The sequence below is a fragment of the Arachis ipaensis genome, chromosome B9, assembly GCF_059453495.1.
Source record: "Arachis ipaensis isolate K30076 ecotype BB chromosome B9, ASM5945349v1, whole genome shotgun sequence".
NCBI classification, from domain to species: domain Eukaryota; kingdom Viridiplantae; phylum Streptophyta; class Magnoliopsida; order Fabales; family Fabaceae; genus Arachis; species Arachis ipaensis.
The window spans coordinates 127,330,974-127,345,882 of NC_142444.1; the positions used below are offsets into that span (position 1 = coordinate 127,330,974).

General features: G+C 31.8%; 1 protein-coding gene and 1 pseudogene across 3 annotated transcripts; both read right to left on the reverse strand.

Moving 5' to 3' along the window:
• Positions 1-4,237: 4,237 nt before the first annotated feature.
• LOC148546254 (phenylacetaldehyde synthase-like) lies at positions 4,238-6,504 on the reverse strand (annotated as a pseudogene). Its single transcript, XR_015899737.1, has 7 exons — positions 6,462-6,504; positions 6,120-6,230; positions 5,863-6,025; positions 5,596-5,736; positions 5,443-5,497; positions 4,995-5,189; positions 4,238-4,805 (listed from the first exon to the last, which is right to left on the reverse strand). The product of XR_015899737.1 is annotated as a phenylacetaldehyde synthase-like (transcript).
• LOC107617695 (uncharacterized) lies at positions 6,462-13,613 on the reverse strand. 2 transcript variants are annotated; one of them, XM_088499690.1, is made up of 8 exons: positions 13,284-13,613; positions 12,975-13,160; positions 12,314-12,517; positions 11,605-11,948; positions 7,999-10,342; positions 7,631-7,891; positions 6,752-7,556; positions 6,462-6,645 (listed from the first exon to the last, which is right to left on the reverse strand). In XM_088499690.1, exons 5-7 carry the CDS (start codon positions 10,248-10,250, stop codon positions 6,767-6,769), a joined length of 3,303 nt encoding a protein of 1,100 aa, XP_088355816.1. In that variant the 5' UTR covers positions 10,251-10,342; positions 11,605-11,948; positions 12,314-12,517; positions 12,975-13,160; positions 13,284-13,613; the 3' UTR covers positions 6,462-6,645; positions 6,752-6,766. The 2 variants fall into 2 exon arrangements, with proteins under 2 accessions (XP_088355816.1, XP_088355817.1); XM_088499691.1 differs by having other exon boundaries at positions 11,605-12,517; positions 13,284-13,610.
• Positions 13,614-14,909: the final 1,296 nt, after the last annotated feature.

The window sequence follows — 14,909 nt, forward strand, 5'->3', positions numbered from 1 at the left end:
ATCTCGCATGATTGCTGCAAATTCCTTTGAATCCGTATTAATTCAGTTTATGCGAAGGTTAGATAGGACCAAATAAGGACAGGAAAATATTCATGGTGCCTTATTCTAACAGCATTCTACATTCGTGATCTTAGAGCATGCACAACGGTAATAAAATTGAAGCCCGTGTCTGACAAAAAGTAAGGATTTAGCATTGGAGGAGCTCACATTATTCGACGACCCTATTTAAAAGGACTTAAGCTTCTTCAAAAATAGCCAACAAAATTTAAACATGTTTTAATAATAAAATAAAAAACACATTTTATATATATATGAAGTAATGGTCATATAACCGTTATATATACATAAGATAATTTCACAATACTTATTATCAACTATAAAGTTTAATTATGTTTTTTTATATTAAAAAAATTTACAAATTAATTTAATTTCGAATTATATATTGTGTATTATTGTTATTTATAAAGTTATTAATTTATTTTAATATTAATATTTTTCAATAGTAAATTATTTTTGAATTTATAAATTTTAATAATATTATTATAAAAAATTAATTGTTACATTAATTTTAATTATTTTAATTAATTAATTAAATAAAATTACAATAGACATTAAATTTAGTTCCTCCTAATGAAAATGAGAGAGTTGTTTGAGTTTTTATTTATTATTTATGACACAAAAATTATGTAGTTACTTTCTATAATAAGTAGACTATAAATAGAGTCGGGGGATGAGTTTTCTATTAGAGATAATCTAAAGCTTCACTCACTGTTTGTCTAACAAAAAACAAGGACCTAACATTGGATATTGGGAGTGAAAAGAAGTTCCTTCACATTATTCAAAGCTTGTGGAATCCTATATTCAAGTTTCTTCAAAAAATAACCAATAAAACAGAAATATGTGTCAATAATAAAATAAAAATGTTTTCAAAGTTAATAAAATTAATATATATAAAATAAGAGTCATAGAGATAATACTCAATTTGGTCCCTGAACTTACACGCGAGTCTCAATTTAGTCCCTAAGATTTCAATTGCCTCTATTTAGTCCCCAAAATTTATAAACGTGCCTCATATTAGTCCCTGAGACTATTTTTAGTATAAAAATGTTAATAGAGCGCTGTTGTAGACTATCACATGTCACGTTAAAACTTGTAAAATGATGCAGTTTTGCTTTTGACATTTAAATAGCTCAAAAACGGTATCGTATTACTTATTTTGTTAGGTAAAATTTTAATAAACACCATTTAGGATGTTGTTTTTAGGTTATTTGAGTGCCAAAACTAAAACGACATCATTTTACAAAGTTTAGTGTGGCATCCGACTGTCACGACAGTGTTCCGTTAACGTTTGTATGTTGAAAATTGTTTCAAGGACTAACATGAGTTATGTTCACAAAGTTTGGGGACTAAATAGAGACAATTAAAACTTTAGGGACTAAATTGAGACTCGAGTGTAAGTTCAGGGACCTAATTGAGTATTATCTCAAGAGTCATATAATCGTTATTTTTAATATAATTTAGTATCATGACCGTTATATATACATATGACAATTTTATAATTCTTGTTGTTAACTATATAGTTTAATTATGATTTTTTTTATATTAAGTAATTTTACAAAGTAGTTTAATATCAAATTATATAGTGTATTATTGTTTTTTTAATATTAATTTTTTTAATAGTGCATTATTTTTGGATTTATAAATTTTAATAATATTATTGTAGAAAAATTAGTAACTACATTAATTTTAATTATTTTAATTAATTAATTAAGTAGGATCACAATAAACACTAAATTTAATTCCTCCTAATGGAGAAGAGAGAAATGTTTTGAATTTCTATTTACTCTTTATAACGCAAAAACTAATATCGAATTATTTTTTGGACAAATGTGCCATAAATAAGTACTAGAATGTGTTACCTAGTGCAAATCATCTAAAATTGAAGCCCCACTCACTATTTATCTGACAAAAAGCAATGATCTAACATTGGCGAAGAGTGAAAAAAAATCTTTCACATTATTCGAAGTTTGTGGAGCCCTATTTAGAGGGACTCAAGCTTCAAAAATAGCCAATAAAACTTAAACGTGTGTCAATAATAAATAAAAAATATTTTTAAAATTAATAAAATATATATATATATATATATATATATATATATAACCGTTAATTTTAATATAATTTAATATTATAACTATGATATATACATATGACAATTTCATGATGTTTGTTATCAATTATAGTATTTAACTATGTTTTTTTTATACAAATTTTGTTTAATCTCGAATTATATATTATGTATTAATATTATTTATGAAATTATTTTTTTAATATTAATATTTTTTTAATAGTGAATTATTTTTGAATTTAAAAATTTTAATAATATTACTGTAAAAGATAGTAACTATATTAATTTTAATTAAATTAATTAATTAATAAAGAATTTTCATAATAAGCTTAGTTTCTCCTAATGGAGAAAAGAGTGATACTTTGATTTTCTATTTACTGTTTACGATGCAAAAACTGATTTGGAATTACTTTTTATGACAAGTGTGAATAGGAATTGGAATGAGTTTACTAATAGAAATGATCTAAAATTAAAGCCCCACTCACTATTTGTCTGACAAAAAGCAAGAACCTAACATTAGAAGAGAGTGAAAGAAGTTCTTTCACATTATTCGAAGCATGTGGAATCCTATTCAGACAGATTCAAGCTTATTCGAAAATAGCTAATAAAATTTAAAAATATGTCAATAATAAAATTTAAAAAAAATTACCTGAAGCGGGCTACGCCCTAAAAGATCTAAGTGAGGTAAGTGAAAGAGACTAAGATTGATTAAGATTATAAAAGAAAATAGAAAAAGAATAATGACACATAAGAATAAAGGACAGAAAAATAGATATCGAATAATGTAAATGAGAGAAAGGAATAAAAGAAAAAGAGGAGTTATAGCGATTAAGAACAGATAATTGAAAGGAATGGTTAAGGAAAAAGGAACAGAGAAACAACAGAGAAAGGAATTGAAAAGGATTTTTAGAAAAGGAAAACTGATAAATAAATGTTGATTGTGCTTTGGTGTCGATTGTATTGTGAGGACGTCCATAAACTGAGAACTGTTTTTTAAGGTACGCATATCTGTAGAAAAGGGATTAAAAGTCAACTGATGTGGCTTCGGTCATACAACTTGTATACAACTGATGCAACTGGAAATTCATATCTGTGACTTGTGCCTAGGTAATTTCGGATTGCGGGTAGTCAACCGACGCATGAGCTCATGGCTTGCATTAGATAAACATGTATCATACTTGGTTGCCACATATATTCCCTAATGTGCATTCTGTACGTGTATGTGCTTTTCTTATTGTATTTTATATTCTTTGTTTATTTACTATTTTTCTATATTTTCTGTTCATTATCTATTTCCTATATTTTATGTTCAAGTACGGTTATTTGGTAATAATAAATAATTAATGAATTTAACTAACAACCCTAACTTTACTAAGAACCCACATGTTCTTATCCTTTTTCCTTCCTCCGTCAGATGGAGCTCCAGTGGCCCAATAATAACGTATAATCATGCGGAGGAGTGATATATGATATTTTGCATTTTGATGGCATTAGCTTGGCTTAAGTCTCTGAAAACCTAGAGTATTATTCTCTCGTTTTTGTAGTTTAGGGGATGGGGAATATTATATTATTTAATTATGTAAATAGTTAATAGCTAACTACTCCTAGATGTAAATTTGTGAAAGTTCTGGTACTACCACTACTACATAAGTGACTTTTACTAACATTTAAAAAATGTTACTAAATCATATTAAAATGTTACATATATATATTAGTAACATTTTAATAAATGTTAAATATACCCTATGTTACTAAAGAGTTTTACTAACATTCTTCTAAAGATTTAATAACATTTAGTAAAAATGTTACAAAAGATATTCTATAGTAATATTATGAAAAGTGTTACAATAGACCATTCATGGTAACACTTAGAGAAATGTTATAATAGATATATTTTGTAACACTTAACAAAATATTACAATAGATATTTTTTGTAACACTTAAAAAATGTTACAATAAATATTTTATGTAACACTTAAAAAATGTCACAATAAGTCTTTCTAATAATACTTTAAAAAATGTCGCAATAGATATTTTATAGCAATACTCTAATAAATGTTACAAAAGATTCTCTTTGCTAACAACAAAAAATATTACAATAGATCTTTAGTAACATTTAAATGCACAAAATATTGAATTAAAATATTTTTCTTCAATTACATATTCTACACCAACTTTACAAATTAAATCCAAGATATTTAAACATTAAAATTGGACCAATAAGTCAATTTTTCTATTTTTTCAATATGCTTACATGATTAAATACAAAATATACTACACATAACACACTCTAAGGCCTAGCTACCTAAGAAATTTCAGAATGAGTTACCAACAAAAACAAACTAATGCCAGCACCAAGCATCTCCCTTACAGGTGCAAATCCAAGCATGTGCATTGCAGCAGCAAGACAATGAGACAATTTAATTCCTGATCTTAGCAATACTCATCTCCACAACAACATGGCCTCTTAAGACTTTATTTACACTTGAGGCTGAGAACAACTCTCAAAGCTCGTGCATCACACTGGAAATAGAAAAGGAGAAAAGGAAATACTAAGAAAAAATTTCAGAATGAGTTACCAACAAAAACAAACAAATAAGCAGGTAATGAGGTAAATGACTTGATCAGCATTTTCATCTGAAGCTAATACAATGATTGCGCGTGCCTTTGAAACTGAAACCTGCAAATAAATAGGTATAAAAATTTGAGTGGGTTGAGAACAGTTGTCAAGAAGAAATTTATGTGAAAGCACTCAAAACATTATCCACAGAAATATAGTGAAAAGTTATCCTTTCCTAAGAAAATAGAACAAAGATATATACCGCATCAATAACTTCTTTAATTTGTGACAAAGATACCACATCAATACCTTGGTGGTTCAGCTTTTCAGTCAGAGTAGTAGCACCTGGAACAGGGGCAGCGCCAAGTGCTTCCAAAACTATACTTGTGTTGATGTGAATGAGTTCTTCAGTTGATACACCTCTGGAGCAACCGGAATGATTGGATTCAATGAGTTCCGAAACAACATTGATGAAGCCAGAAAGAAAAGCACAATCAACAAGTTCTTCAGCCATGATATGATGATTAGAATAATAGCAAATGAATCAGTGAATGATTGGATTCAAAGACAAGCTCTTTTGAATGTAGATATGAAAAGTGAAAACCATCTCCACATCATTCTACTATTTCTACATAATTACTTAGACTTGCTTTTAAATTATTAATAAATTTTATATTGAGTGTGATCATTCCATACAAGAAGGCTTCCATGTTATTTAGCAAGTTTTATTACCCATTCAATCAAATACATTCATTACCAATTTTTCTCATTTCAGGTAGAGGATCAATAGCAGTTAATGAAGTTGTACCAACCTGCATTTATAGATGAAGAGTGTATATCACATATGTTAAGAAATCAAATTTACTAAAAATAACTTCCTAAAACTGATATCATAAGCCTTAGTTCTTACAATAGCACATAAGAAAAATGGTATAAGACCACTAGCAATGTCTCTTGAAACTGCTTCAGAAAATACTTCAGGAGAAAGTGCATAATTTGTTGAAACATCAGTTTTTAGTGACCTGCAAAGCTCAGGATTAAGTCCACCTATCTGCCAATGCAAAGTAAAAACCGGTTAACAATAATCATAAAACGGTATCCTTCAAGATTCAATGCTAGGACTTATAAAGGATCCTTATGAGAAGCCTTCTCAAATTTTATATTTCATTGAAGGTACCTGGCAGGCTTTTAGTAGAGAAGAGTGTGTTTGATCAGATGCATATGTCACAAGCTTAGGAAGAGCGTCTTTTCCAACCGTCCTTAAGATCTTGCCCGAGCAGCCAACAAGACAACTATTACTGCTTCACTCGTTGTTCCTTGAATAACTCCACCACCTTGCCCTGCAATACAATTTCTAAAATGAATTCTCATTTAGGGGAATGGCATGTACTTGAAAGTGTCCTAATCCCCTAAATTTACAGACCACGACCTCACCAGTAGAATGGAAATCATGAGGCAGCTTAAGTGCCTTTGCAAGCCAATCGAGAACAAAATAATTGGGGCTTTGCCAGTGTGTTACCCTTGGCAAAATCTTTCCCTGTACATCTGTGTTAACATAAAAGTCCCGCAATATAGTAGGAAAAAAAAGAGAACAAAAAATCAGTAATATTGAAATGCACACCATAGAAAATTAAAGTGAACCTTAGAGGTGAGTGGATAAAGGAAAAGGACGGCAAGAACAGGGCTTGGAACCAGGCTAAAGCAATTTACAGTTATATCATGCATGATACTAGTTCAGAAACAGAATTGTCCAAGAGTTATAGGAAGGAGTCTTACGGTGGGAGGTCCAGGCCGGCTGCCGCCTAGAGTACGAGATGAGAATGCACTGCTATATATCAGTTTCCATCTTCCTTGCAATTTATCGAGGTCAGCCAAGAGATCAACTAGTCCTTCGGCAGCTTCGAGTTCCTTAGCCGCAGCATCCGCCTTTCTCAAATCATCCTCATTTGCAGCAAGACCTCTATTCAGCCCAGAAGGAGAGAAGCGTAAAAGGAAGCAAAATCAAGATTCTTACAATTTAATAAAATAATTATTAGTAAAGGGGATTGAGAGGAGTATGAAATTACCTAGAAGGAAGAAAATCATAGGGTTGACATATCTCTATGACTAAAATCAAGATTATCTTGAGACTCTTCTCCCATTGGTTGATTATCTAAGATGCATGTATCAATTGTTGTCCCAGGTATATCATCCCTAATCCAATTAACATCATCTTCAACACTTGTAGATTGATAAAGCATAGAACTTGTTATTTGAGGACCATCCTTGAACTTTTCCATGTCATCATTATCTAAGTCACCGTATATATCAAACAAATCCCTTGGAATGGTGTTGGTAACAACATGCCAAGTATCACTTGGATCTTCTGTGTAATAAACTTGTCTTACTTGAGTTGCAAACACGAATGGATCATTTTCATAAATTGGCTTTCTAAAGTTTACCAGTGTTAACCCAAAGTTGTCTTTTTTACTTTGAAACCAATCGCACTTAAATAGCACATATTTAGAATGCCCATGATAATCTAACTCAGGTATATCTTTTAGAACTCCATAATAAGTGACATTTTCTACTTCTGGATCCTCATCTTTCTCATTTCTAAACTTGACAGTGGATGAAATAACAATAACTCCAGTATTTTGTGTTTTTCTCTCACAATCTTCAGTCACAAACTTATAACCATTTATCACATAAGCAGAAAATCTTCTTGCAGCAACATTTGGCCCTCTAGACAACCACTTCAACTCCTTATTAACAGATGAATTCCTAGCAAAATCTTCAAACAATTCCGTAAAAGTAAGACAATGGTCTTTTGTCTTGTCCCATTTATCTCCAAGGCTATGAGCATCACTAAAAACAATCTCCTCATGTTGTCTACATAAAGGTGAAAAGTATCAAATATAAGTATGATAATATTAAAAAATAAAGAGGCATATATGATTACTTACTTGATATATGGAGCGGTGATATTACAATTGAACAATACATATCGATGAGATTGCTCCCACATAAGAGGATCCAGACTTATCATCACCCCATTCCCTATTGGGCCGTCAAGATTCTTTGTTGGGTTATTGAATTTTGTTCGGACATTGTCATTCAAGTATCTTGAACAAAATGTCAAACATTCATCTGCTAAATACCCTTCTGCAATAGATCCCTCAGGACGACTTTTATTACGGACATAATTCTTCAATTTGAGTAGGAACCTATAGATATTAGTAATAAAGTTTTAGAGAAGATAAATATATTGAACACATATCATTAATATCACCAAATAAATATAGGAATTGTTATAGGTTTCAAAATAAATCACCTCTCAATTGGGTACATCCAACGGTATTGGACAGGTCCACCAAGTCTTGCTTCATATGCTAGATGCATAGACAAATGGATCATTAGCACAAAAAATGATGGTGGAAATATTCTTTCTAATTCACAAAGAATTTGTGCAATTTCGACATCTAATTGTTCAAACACATCAACTCTGATAACTTTAGAGCATAAAGTCTTGAAGTATGAACTGAACTTGAGTAGAACTCTCACAACTTCTTTTGGTAAGGCTCTTCGAATTGCTATTTTAAGCAAGTCTTGCATCAATATATGGTAGTCGTGACTCTTAAGACCAAGAAGTTTGTGATGTTCCAGTTGAACACACCTAGAAATATTGGAGCCATACCCTTCAGGAAGCTTCACATTTTTCAAAACACAACAAAAGTCACTTTTTTCCTTTGAAGACATTGTGAAACGTGCTGGTGGCAAAAATGTCTTATTTAGTCCTATATTTTTTGGATGAAGTTCATGCCGTATCTCCATATCTACCAAGTCAAGCCTTGCTTTGAGATGATCTTTTGATTTTCCTTCTAAATTCAATAATGTTCCAACAATATTTTCACAAATATTCTTTTCAATGTGCATTACATCTAAGTTGTGACGAAGCAAATTAGTACTCCAATATGGTAACTCGAAAAAGATGCTTTTCTTAGTCCAGGGATCATCATCATTTCTTCTCCTCTTTATAGTCTTCCCAAACGAATTCTCCCTATTGCCTAATTTTTCTAATACATCAGGCCCTGATAGTGGTACAGGTGCTGTTCTTAGCTCTTTCGTACCGTCAAAACTCTTCTTGTCCTTTCGCCACCGATGCTTTGATGCTAAAAATCTTCGATGTCCCATGTAACACGTTTTTTTACTATGTTTCAAGAATCTAGAGCATGTGTCATAATTACAAACAGGACATGCCAATTTTCCACTTGTACGCCAACCAGATAACATAGAGTAACCAGGCAAATCGCTTATAGTCCAAAGTAAGGCAGCATGTACACGAAATAACTTTCCACTAGAAGCATCATATGTCTCAAAGCCATTCTCCCACAACTCTTTTAACTCATCGATTAAAGGTTGTAAATATATATCAATATTTCTATTAGGAGAAGAAGGACCAGGAATAAGCAAAGACAACATCATAGAATGTTGTTTCATGCAATCCCATGGAGACAAGTTATATATCGTCAGGACCACCGGCCAAATACTGTATCTACTACTCATTGTTTTATATGGGTTAAAACCATCACTTGCTAAACCCATCCTCACATTTCGAGGCTCCAATGCAAAATTTGAATGTAACGAATCGAAAGTTTTCCAAGCTGGTGAGTCTGCCGGATGCCTTAGTTTTCCATCATTTTTACGACCTTTATTGTGCCACGTCATCAGATCAGCGGTTTTTGAAGATATGAATAGTTTCTTGATCCTCAGTTTCAAAGGAAAATACCTCAAAATCTTTGCTGGAATTGGTTGAGAAGTTAACTTGCAAGAAACTTTTCTTTTAGCACTTTGGACCTTTTTCATTTTATACCTAGAAGCACCACACTTTGGACAAGTAGTGTATTCCTTAAACTTCTTCCAGTATAAGATACAGTCATTTGGACAAGCGTCAATTTTTTCATAACTGAAATCTAAGCCCTTGATGATGTACTTGCATTCTTCATATATTGATGGTAGACACGAGCCTTCGGGAAGTAATTCATTGAGTAGTTGTAGTAACATATTAAATGATACGTTGCTCCAACCATGAAGGTTCTTTATGTGGAGCAAACGAACAATAGTTGATAACTTTGTAAAATCTTTACATCCCAGATATAATTCTTGATGAGCATCATGGATCAACTTGTAAAACTTCTTAGTTTCTTCATCAGGCTCTTCTTCATTTTCATCCTCATCCAATGCGTCATCAAATTGACTCGTTTCAAATTGCCTCGACATCATGAAAGTCTCTTCCAACAATTTATCCAAGTTATCTTGTATTTCAGATCCATCCTTCTCAGCAGATTTTGAAGATCCACATTCTCCATGAAATATCCACTTATTGTATCCCTTATCAAACCCATCACAAACTAAATGCTCGTAAACATCCTCTCGATTTCTCCAAGAACAATTATTGCAATTCTTACAAGGGCATAGAATCTGAGTTCCTTCAGCTGCATTATGAAATGCAAAATCAAGAAACTCATCTAATCCATCTAAGTACTTCTTAGAAGTTCGCGGTTTGAGCATCCAACTCTTATCCATGGCTAACTTATCTCAGCAGAAGCTATTCCAGTTTCTTCTCGAAGCTCCCTAATAACAGCCAATTTGGGCTCTTCACCGTCTTCAATTCCCCCCTGAACAAATTGGGATCTAAATTTTTTAATATTTAAAAGAATATATAAAAATTTTATTTGAATTTATTTTTAAATTTGTAACAAATATAAAAAATATATATATTTAAATTTTTAATACTTAAAAGAGTATATCAAAATTATTTATTTTTATAAATATGCTACAAATTATTTATTTTTTCTAATTGGGTAACCAATAAATAAATGTGAACCAAGTAAAGATCAAGTTGTGGTTTGGGTATCATGAAATTGCGTGACCACTTGGGTTAACCAAATCTAGAATCAATTAATTGAGGGAAGGAAGACAAAGCAGAAATTTGGAGTCAACACAAGAAGCTAATAATAGTAATTGGAAGAATGTGTGTGTGGAAATTAAATTAAATTAAAAATTAAAGAAAGACAATTTTGGAAAATGTAATGAGAGAAAAAGGTAAAAAGAGTTTGGCACTCCCACGTGGTTAGAAAATTCATAATTTGGAGATGCAATGCACAAAGCCGAAAGAGAATAAATGATTGAATTTAAATTGAATGCAACATTCTATGGCCATGGAATTGCGTTTCAACAACTTGCAAATCATTTTCCCAATTCCCTCTTATAGTATCATTTATCAAATGAATCAATATTATGCTAAGAAAAGGAGGAAAATGGCAAAACAATTGAGCACGTAAAGTGAACTTGTGAATTCACCTGAAACAGTAGACATGGAATTAACAACTGACCATCAAGTCATCATCAACATACACGTGATATCTATTTTTCTTTCAAAAGGAAAAGAAAAAAAAGTTAATGTCTACAGCTAATCACTTAACCCGCAAGATGCCAATTACTTTCACAACATTTACCACCACAAATTTCTTTCTTTAATCTCTCAAACTCTTCTTCTAAAACCTTTCCTTTTCACCTTCAATTCCAACAAGGAACGAACAACACTTAAATAAGCAACGCAGATATACAATTAATTTGTTCCTTTATATACACTTAAATAAGCAACACAGATATACAATTAAATAAGCTAACAAACATAATGTCTCAAATTAAGCAAAGTAACAAAAGGGTGGAACTGATGCTTCGAAATTAAACTTAAATAAGAATGTGAAAGCAAGGGAAGCAAATCATAGATGAAGAAATTGATTTGCAAGCTTATCTTTGGCTCTGCAAAATACTTGATGTGGTAAAAATTGATTGTTTTAAGGCAGAAATTAAGAATAAAATAAGATCAAATATGAGCAAATAGCATGACCAGAAAGGAAGAAAATAAGATTACCTGGGAATCCAGAGGATCGGCCTCGCGAGAAATGATATGTTGTAAGCTAACAATCACATTAGAAGCTGCCAATATGGGGTCTATAGAATGCTGAGGAATGGCTGCATGACTTCCCTTGCCACTTATTATTGCTTCAAAGAAGCCGCTTCCGGCAACGAAAGAACCAGATCTAGATGCCACTACGCCTATAGGTAACTTTGGTGCCACATGCAATCGAAATATGGCAGAAACATTTTCTAAGGCTCCAGCATCTAAAATTTTCTTAGCTCTTTACACCCAAATTATTTAATTGTATATAAAGGAACGAACAACACTCAAATTGTGTTTCACCCTTTACACCTTTCCTGTTCAAATAATTCACAACACTTTGTTACATTTATACTTTAAATCATTGTAATTGAAAGACAACGCAGATATACAATAATTCGTTATTCCAACTTTGATATATATGTTCCCTTCAACTTTTTCTATTGACACACCTTGTTTAAATATTTCCCCCATGTTTCAGATTTGAGGATCTTTGACGAGCGGGACAAAGATATACAATGCATATAAAACTGGCTATGATTGTTCCAAAATGATTTATCAGACACTGAGACACTACTGAGTGTGTGTGTGGCAGTACACACAAGTACTTAGTTATTTTTATTTCTCTGCAAACCAATACATTGAAAGAAAGATGTACTTATCAGAAGCATTAAACTTTTACCTATTTAAACAGAAATTCAAGGCGACAGACGGAGGCGAGCAGAGAAGCACACATAGAGATGAGCAGATGAGCCGGCTAGAGGCGAGTACAGACCGTCAAGAGTGAGAGGCGAGCACCGGCAAGAGAGAGGTGAGCATAGACTGGCCAGAGTCAGAGGTTGGGAGCTTTGTGACTGACCGAGAGTGTGAGAGCATTAACTATTAACTAATAGTATAAAAAATATAGAAATGTCACTCTCTTAATATTGACAGTAGCAAATTTCACTTTTAATGTATACATGCATTCCACTCTTGAACAAGAAACAAGAACAAATTAAATGAAAATAAAGAATATAACAATGAACGAAAGAAATAAAGAAATTGAGTTAAAGAATTTCATGAGGATCTAAAAGTTGAGTTAAAGAATTTCATGACCAAATCAGTAACCATGATAATTTGCGCATCTGTAAGGTAGAACGCTGAACCATAAACATTTGAAGGCCCTGAAATCACGTGGATTCACCTAATGGGAGAGCCCTTTTGACATCATTGACCTTTCTTATATTATCCACACTCTAATCAAACATATAATTATACTTTTTCTTTTTTCTAATGGAACTCACAAATTATTATTCTTTTATATTCTCTACACCTATCATACAGAGACATAGTCAGCTTGTTACCTTGAAAGTAGAAAAGCGAAACGAAAACCGCTGAGCCATGGCTTCTCTCTGGCTCCAATTTCTTCCACAAAATCCCGTTCCGTTATTCTCCAATTCTGATTAGCAAATCTGATTGTAAAGTTTTCTTGCTAGTCCCACCACTGAATTGAAGGAGTAATTAAACTCATTTATACCTAAATTCAAAACCTAAATTCAAATAAACAACTTAATTAGTGAGAAATTACATATGTATGATTCAAATCTGGATCAAGATCAGTAAGAGAAGAAAGAATACGAAAAGAGGTTCTTCTCCTCCTCCATTAGACTCACCTCAAAACAGAGAATAACAAACCCAACCCTAGAATTTGTTGAAACGAGAGAGAGATTCAAGGAGTGGAAGAGCACGATCGAGAGCGCCAGTGAGATTGAGAGCGAGAGTGCGAAGCAGAGAAGGAGCACAATCGAGAGCGCCAGTGAGATTGAGAGCGAGAGTGCGAAGCAGAGATTGAGAGCGAGAGTGTGAAGGAGAACACGATTTGGGGTGCGATTTAGAGCTGAGAGTATGAAGGAGAACGAGATTTGGAGTAGGTTCCTGATCTTTCTTCCGTCCAACAGTTAGGGTAGTCTCCGATTTTGATTTCCAGAATCGTAATAGGTAACATTTTTTAAGTTTTTTTAAAAAATTATATATATTTACTAACATTTCATTATAAATGTTACATTATATATAATTGTATAATAATCACTAACACTTTAACAAATGTTAAGCAATAAATGTTACCAAATGTTCAAAATGTAGTAGTGTACTTTATCTGTTATTATTTGTGAATTTATCTATGAATATTTTTGCTTATCAAACCAAATGCATTTTCAAAGAATCACATCCCGAAATAACTACGTTTAACAATGAAACATGCTCTGTTGGGAATAAGGAGTATGACCACAATCCAATCAATCATGTGTTATTATTATTATATTAAAATGTTAATATAATAAGGTCCTTGATTAAATTTAGAGATTTATCATTGTGATAGTGATCATAATATTGAGAGATAAATCTTTTATAATTTAATTTAAATTGTTCTTGGTCATAGGATTATTAAAAAGGACATTAATAATTCGGAAAGATCAATATATATATAATGGTCTTCATTGGATGAAGATTAATAGATCTCATTTATTAAATTATATATATAGATGATGCATATAGAGATATGACCATTGAACTGACTCACTCTGAGAATTCCTAATGGTTATAATTACCGCATATTTGTCAATATGATATTCTCAAGATGAACATAGTAATAGAGTCTCCTTTGACCTGCGACTATCATAGTAATTAACAATGTATTTATTATACTTTGATTCCGGACACCTAATACCCTAGGGTGCCAGTTGAATGGATATTGGGTACGATTTAAATACTTGTAGAATTAATGATTAGTCAATAAGGAATCCGTCAACTCTCGGTAAAGAGTTTGAGCTCTATGATTATAATGACTGAGATGAATAAAACCTTGACCAAGAGGATTGAATGAATGAAGAAATGAGTTTCTTAGGTCATTCATAGTTCATTATAATAATGGTAACAAGTTAGAGTTTAACAATTAAACCATACTCTAAGGGTTAACCAAGAGCTGGAAAGATGGAAGGAACTATACTTTGTTCTTCTAAGGTTCTTAGTAAAAATATATTACTTCATACTATTGGGTCGTTGAGGAGTGTTGCTAGATGCCAACCTTGATTAGTAAATTTAGTATGACTAATTTACTACCCGCTTAGTATTGAACCTATGGGGTCACACACTAACGAGTGTTCTAATCTTTGCTATAGAATTATTTAATTATTATTTTGATTTGATCAAATAAATAATTATATTGATTCAAATGGAATATTATTATATTCTTTGCTAGCACCAAGAATATAATAATAATATGATAATTGAGAATATTAAAT